Below are 9,338 nucleotides of genomic sequence, written 5' to 3' on the forward strand. Positions count from 1 at the left end.
ATCAAGGGAAATTTCCAGAAGTCTTGAACTCAAATCCCTAACTGAGTGAAATATTTTCAGATGCCTCCTCCCAGCCCTTGTCGTGGGTGGTGAAGGGAGAGAAACACGAGAAAACAAGAGGCAGGATGGGCGGGAAGTTAAACAAAAGGAAGAAGATGACAGAGAAAGCAGAGGGTGCCAGGCACGAGATGAAGATGTTTTCAAAGTCCACAAAATAGCTCCCTTCTGAGAGTTCTTTTAGTCTTGGCTCATTTTATTTTGTCCAAAATGATTTAGTTATCCCATTAGAATTTTGACGATTTTTACCATCATGCCTGAGGACACCTGTGCCCTTTTCCCTTTGTCCCTCCCCCACCTCTGTGGACCTCTGCAGCAGTAGCTTTGCCTCCTGTTGACTGAAGGGGAGTCAGTCCTGAAGTCCCCCCACCCCCAGCCTTCCGGCCTAGGCCCCGCCCTCTGGAGAGCACAGCCCAGGGGCCCATTCTTTGCAAGGGTGTCGCCTGTCAAGGCCATTTGTTCTGTGTATCTGGCAACCCCACCCACCTCTTGAGCCTGCAGACTGTTCCTCAGGTCTGCTGCTCTGAGCCATGGCAGCTGCAATGGAAAGGAACTGCATCCACACTCCCAGAACAGTTGGAAAATATGCTTCTCTAGACGGCTAAACTCCTGATAGGAACTCTCTTACCCTCAATCCCATATCCTATAATACAGACATTCTGGAGGAAGTCTCTCACAGGTATGAGTCTCATCTGCCTCTGTTGGACAAAAAGATTTTCTTAAGTCCGTGTGCACCTGCACAAACCTGCACAAATATCTGTGCGCTGACACTCTTTCCCTTTAGGGGCTGTGCTTTCCAAACTGACAAAGAGGGTACGTGGTACGGGCCTGCATTTTGTTGTTAGAGATGGTGTCACTGGGAAATGAGAGTCCGGAGAAGATAAATGGAAGGGACTGGATGGTATAGCAAAATACAGATTTTCTACAGCACACTGACCTGTCCGCTTCCCTAGGGTGGCAACCTCTATTATCTGTACACCTTCATTAAATAGTTTCATTTAAATAGAACACAAAATATACACATCTACAGTTATTAAATAAGCCATGAGACTCCTCTTCTATCTACAGCCACATTCAGACACAGCCATTCCTTCATATTTAAATTTGTAGGTGACGACACCTTTATCTAAATAGAGGATGGAGATGGGATCCAGCTTCGTGGGCACACAACAGGCTTTGGACGCTTTCTGGGAATTCTTGAGGTGGACTAAGGCCTGGATAATCGCATGTTTTGTGGGTGTGAGGTGCTCGGCCAGGGGGTAGTTACAGACGCCGCGGCACTCATAGGCTTCATACCCAGGCGGCGCGATGATCCAGGAATCCCAGCCAATCTCCTTGAAATCGATGTAGAGTGAGGTCTTCTTGCAGTAGTTGCCCTTGGCGTTCCTTCTGATGCGAGCGGTAGAGTCGTCGATCATGTTCGACCTCATCTGCAGCAAGGCCTCTTCGTCAGGGCCCCTGGAGAAGCCATCCGTGTCCAGGTCCAGATCCTGCTCGTGAGAGATCATCGTGTCCAGCTCGTCTTTCTTCTCCCTGTCGTTGCTTTGGTCATCGGAAAACACAACGAGCAAAGGGTCGTGCTTATTCTGGGCACTGACGTCGATTTCCAGTTGTCCCCTTCCCGTGTCCTCAGCTTGGTTTTGTCGGCTCTCGATGTGGATCTCCAGCTGATGGGTCGACGGGCCTGACTTTTGCCAACGCCTGGTGGCGTCCGTGACGTCGAACGCCTCCCATTCACTGTTGATCCCGTAGATCTCGGTTGACACTAAGACCACCATGCTCCTTTCATCCTCGTTCCCCTCAACACTCTCGAGGACTTCGAAAATGGTGATCTTACGGTCCACACCGTCATACATCATACGATCCCTTTGCACCAGCGTGTATAACCTGAGTTCAGCCATGATGACCTCTTCGTGGTGCGGGATGGACACGTTGAAGAGAAGGGGGTATTTCCGGAGCCCATTAAAGCTGACAGGTTGAGAAAACAGACCTAAAAAGGAAAAAAATATTCATGAGAAATCAGACTCGCCAGGTATGTTGCATAATAAAGCAGGTGCTTAATTGGGTAGTGCCCGGACTGAGCTGCCTCCTGGGGACAGAACTGGAAAGAACTTTGGTGCTGCAGACAAGCCCTCTCTTTGTCCAACCAGTAACAAGCCCTGCAAGGGATCGTGGAGAGTGTTCTGAACTAGCTCATAACTAAAGACTTCAAGGCTTCTGTTTGTAATGGGCAGGGATCTCCATGTAGTTGGCTGGCCACTGGTCTTCATGGAAGGTCTCCACAGATCAGGGTTTTTACACCCACAGGCCAAACTGGGACTGTCACGTGCTTTTTGAAAACAAAGCTTCACCAGAGCACAGCCCGTCTCGGGTATTGCTGTGCTGTCTCTGGCTAATTTTGCCCTGCAGAGGCGGAATTAGATATGGACTATCTGGCCTTTGAGAGGAAGTTTGCTGACCCCGACCCTACCCTACGTAATAAGGTTCAACAAGGTCAACAGAACCTTGCTAAACTGGTCCTGGAGCCTGTGGTCCTCCCTGAGTGAGTGAGAGAGGATGCGCCTGGTGGGGCGAAGGTGTGTGTGTGTGGGGGGGGGAATAGACGGCCTGCCTTAGTGCTATTCACTAGCAGCCAGCATGGAGTTGGACACACACGAACCTGAGATCTGTATGAAATAGTTTGTTAGTATCAGAAGCATGTCTCCAAACGCTTTCATACTGTTTGTTTGTTGACAAGGTCTTGTGTGGCCCTGGTTGGCTATAACTCACTGTGTAGAGCAGGCTGGCCTGTAGCTCCCTGTGTAGAACAGGCTGGCCTGTAGCTCGCCGTGTAGAGCAGGCTGGCCTGTAGCCCCCTGTGTAGAGCAGGCTGGCCTGTAACTTGGTGTGTAGAGCAGGCTGGCCTGTAGCTCCCTGTGTAGAGCAGGCTGGCCTGTAGCTCGCCGTGTAGAGAAGGCTGGCCTGTAGCTCCCTGTGTAGAGCAGGCTGGCCTGTAGCCCCCTGTGTAGAGCAGGCTGGCCTGTAGCTCGCCGTGTAGAGAAGGCTGGCCTGTAGCTCCCTGTGTAGAGCAGGCTGGCTTGTAGCTCCCTGTGTAGAGCAGGCTGGCCTGTAGCTCGCCGTGTAGAGCAGGCTGGCCTGTGGCTCGCCGTGTAGAGCAGGCTGGCCTGTAGCTTGCAGAAGTCCTCTCATCTTTGTTCTCTAGCACTGCAGGTGCGTGTCGCTCTGCCACGCCTGATATTATCTTTCTGGGTGAGAATTTCGCAGAGATCCAAGAGCTCCTGCGTGCCTACCTCAGACAATTTGTCTCTACAAGGACTAAGACACTTGACATCAGATTATCTAAGAACCGTGACACCAAGATGCCAGTGGCCTGCAACTGAGGGTCCTCTGTTGTCCTTGGCAACCATTCCCTGACTCATGACCTCAGTAGATTCTCTGACCCACTCTATGCTCAGCATCCTTCTTCAGCAGATGGCTTTATGTTACACTCTAAAGGCTGGGAGGTTTGTCCTTAAGCTGATAGTTGATTGGACTTTTTTGATTTACATAAATAAAACACGTAGTTACTTCACACATTTCATGGCTTCCTGTGGGTGCTAACTAAAATTATCTTCACAGGGCAATGGGGACACTGACACAGTGGCAGTGGGATGACCCTGAAGTCACTGGTGTGGCCAGAGCAACAGAAACCAGGGCTTACATCCTGGTCAAGCTTTGGTTACTGTTCATTCTCTACAGCACACAGAATTCTGCATTTACTCAGTGGGTATTTATTGACCAGCTGAATGAATATGTTTTCCTATTTGGATAATAGCTTTCCCTCTTGAAGAAACAAAATCAAAAGTTACACGCCCTCCTCTGTATTCTGTACCCTTGAGGACGTCCTTCTGATTCCTGGAAAGAAAGACCTCTTACCTTACTTCCATGTCCCCATCTTTGGCCTCCACCTCGAGACCTTGGCTCCTTCAGGTCTCTCTCTGAGAGTTTATCCCACTAGGAGTCACCTGTGCACTTGCTGTCAGGGAAACCCCAAAATGGGAGCTCAGGTGCATTGCTCCTCCAGGAGAGAAGAGCAGAGAAAATGTTCTCCCATGACAGAGGCTTTGGGGGTTGGACATGCTCACCATCTTGACTGAGGTGGGCCTCAGTGGATGTGTAACATGTAAACACTTAGATTATGTACATTAAATATAACCAGATTTCTATGTATCAACTTAAGTCAAAAAAGATGTGCTTTTTAAAATTAAGCTCACATTCAAGAGGTTGAGACAGGAGGATTGTGAGTTCGAGCCCAACCTTGGCTACATAGTAAAACATTGTCTCAAAAGAAACTAATAGTTTACAATTTTTTAAAATTTAAATGTGACTATTACAAGGCCAACCAGGGCTACAATGGTAAGTTCAAGACGGGCTTAGAACAACAAACAAACAAAAACAACAACAACACACAAAACCAAGCCTTAACTAAATAAACCACCCACAATTCTTTGCATATGTGACAAGAGATCCATGGAGGAGTCACATTTCAGAGCAAGGAAATTGGGTCTTTGACATATTTCACACACCAGTTGCTCTGAAGACTGTGTGCCTGTCACGATGACACTCACAGCGCACACGTGGATCCGATGCTGGTTTTGCACCAGAAGAAATCAAAGCACCAAGTATGGATAGCTCTGACTTCCTAGGCAGTACAGAGGATGGAGCTAAGCTGAGGACTGAAGCCATGTTTTTCCACCTTGTGTGTGACACCCGTTCAAAGACAAATTAGGTTTGGAGTCTTCTTGGCCTCCACCCCTTAGGTCATATCACTGGGAAAACACAAAAGATTTGTACATGGATGACAGCAGTTAGCAGGGAAAGCCTGGTGGTGGTGGTGGGGGGACACATGTCCTCTGCTGTATGAGTCTTCCTCTAGACTGACAAGTGCAAGGGGCAGGTACCTGAGTGTCCCCAAGTCTGATCCTCACCCACGGATCTCCAGTAATGGTAAGCTTGTTCACATTCTCACCCTTACCATCTGCTCTGCCATAGGAGAAGCAAGAAATAAGAGTGGAATAATACATTTATACCGTGCCTGAGCTAGACCACACTCCCACTGGGCCTGAGATAGATCACATCCTCCCTGTGTCTGAGCTAGACCACATTCTCACTGTGCCTGAGCTAGACCACATTCCCACTTGGCCTGAGCTAGACCACACTCCCACTGGGCCTGAGATAAACCACATCCTCCCTATGCCTGAGCTAGACCACACTCCCACTGGGCCTGAGATAGACCACATCCTCCCTATGCCTGAGCTAGACCACATTCCCACTGTGCCTGAGCTAGACCACATTCCCACTGTGCCTGAGCTAGACCACACTCCCACTGGACCTGAGATAGACCACATTCCCACTGTGCCTGAGTTAGACCACATTCCCACTGTGCCTGAGCTAGACCACATTCCCACTGTGCCTGAGCTAGACAACACTCCCACTGGGCCTGAGATAGACCACATCCTCCTTGTGTCTGAGCTAGACCACATTCCCTCTGTGCCTGAGCTAGATCTATTCCCACCATGCTTAAGCTAGACCATGGCTCAGAGGAGGAAGCTGAGGCAGATTTCTTCAGGAGGTTGCTCTTCTCTTCCTAGATTTGCCTCCAAAGCAATCTGAAACCTCAGCTTGCAGTTTCCACCAGAAATATGTTAGTGAATAGAAATGGCGGTGATCAGTGGAATTGGAAAAGCAAGCACTCTCTTGGTGTCTGAGGAATACCCGCTCAGTGTTTACTCCCGCACCTAGAATATTAAGTAATGCATTAAAAGTCATCTTGGTTTGTCCAGCACTTCCTAATAATGAGCCCCCTCTTGCCTCTCGCCACTTGTGAGTCATTCATTTGTGTCATGCGGCTTCCATTTTATAGGAGGAAGTTGGGGGTCCCATCATTAGTCAGTCACAGCTTCCCAAGACAGCTGGCCCTTCGCATCCTGAGCTGCTTCACGCCACTGCCTTCTGCTTTGAGGAGCATCTGGCAAACACTGATCAAACCTCATTTTCACTTGCCCGATGTCTATAAAAGCACAATTGGTAAATACTAAAGAGCCATTTTCTCTATATCCACAGTCTCTATTCTCAATTTTCTACTGGTGCCATACAAACACAGGGTTAGCTCACTGACTCATTTAAAGATCTGAGGGGAAGGAACAACAATTTTAAGTTTGTATATCACTCTTCATGAAGATACCGTCACCGTAAGCCTGACGGTTAACTGGCTTCTTCACACTGCCAGGGGTCCTATCACGGCTCATTAAATATGACACAGCCTAAGAAGAACCTCCCAAACAGTTCCATTCTATCAGGACATTGCTTAAATGAAGTCACAATTGGAAACTCACCCAGAATTTGAATGAACCACAAATCCCAAATTTCTAACTTATTTTTATTGCTTTCACCATTTTTACTCTAAGGAAAAGTTGACAGATTTTATCAACCCCAGATAGAAATCAAATCCTGTCTAGAAAGTGGCAGACAAAATAGAAAAGTAAATCAACATTTATGGGCTTTTTTGATACTTGGTGTCCAGATTAAAATGCCATCAAGAAACTGTTCTGGTGCCAGAATGATGGGCATTTTGTGGTTTTTCCTTAATGGACATTTTATAGCACTTTTGGAATTCTAGAAGGACCAGGACCATGTGAAACAGTTGATGCACTGCGTCTGAGCCGTGCGTTTCTAGGAATCCATCCTCTCCCACAACATCCCCACATGGGCGTTTACTGATTTCTTCCTGAAAAAAAAAAGAAAGCCAAAGCCTCATAGCTGCAAACACAGTCAGCCTACCTTCGTTCTTGAAGCTCCGAATGATGTTGGCAGATGGCATGGAGGTCCGGTCCGTGGCGAACTTGTTGTAGAGTTCCAGCATGTACTCGGGCGGATCCACTTTGGCCGCGTCCTGCAGGGGAATGTCGGACAGATTCAACGTCTTGAGAAACTCGTCCTTCATGCTCTGCAGCAGCGTGTTGAAGTCAATACCATCTTGCTCTGTGAAGATATCGTCAAAGAAGGGCATGTCTTCTTCCAGGGGTGACTGCTCAAGGCCCATGATGGGGCTGCCAGAAACTGAGTGAGCCACCAGGCAGAAGACGGCACTTAGCGGCAGGACCAGAGAACCCATGGTTCTGCTCAGTTCCCCAGGACAACCGAGGAAGGCTGAACTCCCCTGGGCTCTAAGTGGCAGTTTTATCTCGTCGAGTGTAAATGTCTTATGTCACTGGACACGACACGACTCAAGTATGGAAACTCTTCCTCTCTCTTCCCCTCCCCCTGCACTACTCCCCACCCCCGCCAAAAGTCAGGTTGCAGTAATTGGAATGCAGAATCCCCTATAGGGCCTAGCCTTCTCTTATCTCCACAGTGTAAACTTGTACACCAGATTTCATTTTTATCTTGCAACCCCTTTTTCTTTTAATGAGCATTTTGTAAACATTTCCACATTCTGACACTGGTGAGGGATAAGACAATTTTCTCTTCGCAAAGGCTCTGCTATTCTTTCTTTCATTTGACTTCCTTTTGGTAGGAATGTCTGGATTCTGGGCTTATGGGATTCGGTTTTGCACGTGTGTAGGGCAGATATTAAAAATCAACAAAATGCACACCAGTGGCGATGCATATAGATTCAAATGGCAGGGCTAACTTAAAGTTAAGTGGATACAAATGACTCAGAAACAAACTTTGAAGTATTTGCTTTTAGAAGCAGGGAAGACTGAGAGTCACGGTCATTTTCCTATAGATTCGATCAGGCTAAAGTAAAGCCAACGCCTGTTTATAATGAGGTCTGGAGTGTGGCATGGTGAGGAACTTTGCAGGCATCATCTAATGCACTTCCTCTAATAACCCCGTTTTCATTCCTGTTGTGTGCATAGACTCCTGAAGTCCTGCAGCTGGTCAGAAGTCCCTGAACTGCGCAGTCGTGAAGCCCCAGTTAAGCCCAGGCCATCTGATTACTGTGGACTAGAAACGGCCCAACTTTGTAACCAAGATTTCACTAGACCAGGAATGAGTAGTAATAGCAACTAGACCCCAGCCCAGCCTTCTACATGGTAGGCAACGAGAAGGCAGGTAGCTAGGTGTGGATTCAGGTCCTATGCTTGTGATACCTGATCTCAATACATACATGACACATGACCAAGATCTCTGCCAAGTTCACCTCCAAGACTGAGTCCAAAGCTCCAGCAGCTTGGCCATCAGCATTACTAAACAGATAAAAAATGCCAAGCATCTTGGTGAGAGGGGGTGGGGCTGGTATAATTGATTGTGTGTCCACTTTAGGAATAACAAGCCAGGCTAACCATACAGCCCATGCTAATTGGTGGCAGCAGGAGGCATGGTGCTGTCCTGGTGGCTCAGTAGACAGCTCCAAGGGGTGATTTCCCAAGGGACGATTATAATGAAATCTCTTGTGCTTGCTCAGTATGTTCCCTGTGCAACTCTGCTGGCGGCCTTCGGTGCATTCTGAGGACACTAGAATACTGTCTTGACTTCTTGGTTAAGTTTTTCTGCTCTCTTTCTAACAGGCTAGCCACAGTACTCCCCTTTGCCACTTTCTCTGGTTCCCCAAGTTTCTAATCACCTTTTGACTCTTTCTCATGCTCCCTGGATGTTTGCAGCATTCATTTTGAGCTGTCTTCGGAAAAGTCTTCTTTAATACGACTCACTGTCTGCTTCTCTGGTAGTTGATTAATATCCAGTGTTTTGACCATTTTTTTCTGCAGTAGCAAAATGGCGACTGCAGACTGGAAACAGATGGCACCTGAGCAGGCCCTCCAGCAAGCGAGTCCCAAAACCGTGGCCCACTCTACCGTGGTGCATCTTAGCACGGGGCTCCCGAACACATGATGGCAAGGCTTCCGTGTCATGCGCTGATCAGGACAAGCACCCGCTTATCTTCACCCACACGTGTTGGCACACACCCCAAAATTCTGAATGGCAGGTGTGTACATCAGAACAAATGGTTGCTCTCCAGTCCCAGGGTGCACTAATTTCAAAGGTCCGAGGAGAGACCCCCCACCACCACCACCACACACACACTCGAAATTGAGCTCATCACACCCCCAGGAAGAAAAATGTGCCCTGGAGATTTCACTGGTTTCCGTGTATGTGCTTGGTGAGAGAGAAGCTAACCATCAACGTGTCTTTAGCTGCTTAATAGTTGTGCCAGGAAAATGGGCACAGTTCCACCTCCCTCGCTCTATCACTGGATTCTAGACCACAGCTAGAGTGGCAGAATTGGGCTTCTAATTTTA

General features: G+C 48.1%; 1 protein-coding gene across 1 annotated transcript; it reads right to left on the minus strand.

The window, feature by feature from the left end:
- Positions 1-232: 232 nt before the first annotated feature.
- Positions 233-7,282, minus strand: Bmp10 (bone morphogenetic protein 10). The gene is made up of 2 exons (XM_048416628.3): positions 6,877-7,282; positions 233-2,047 (listed from the first exon to the last, which is right to left on the minus strand). Exons 1-2 carry the CDS (start codon positions 7,208-7,210, stop codon positions 1,116-1,118), a joined length of 1,266 nt encoding a protein of 421 aa, XP_048272585.1. The 5' UTR covers positions 7,211-7,282; the 3' UTR covers positions 233-1,115.
- Between the last annotated feature and the right edge of the window lie 2,056 nt (positions 7,283-9,338).

Source organism: Myodes glareolus, chromosome 6, assembly GCF_982192425.1.
Source record: "Myodes glareolus chromosome 6, mMyoGla1.1, whole genome shotgun sequence".
Taxonomy (NCBI): Eukaryota; Metazoa; Chordata; class Mammalia; order Rodentia; family Cricetidae; genus Myodes; species Myodes glareolus.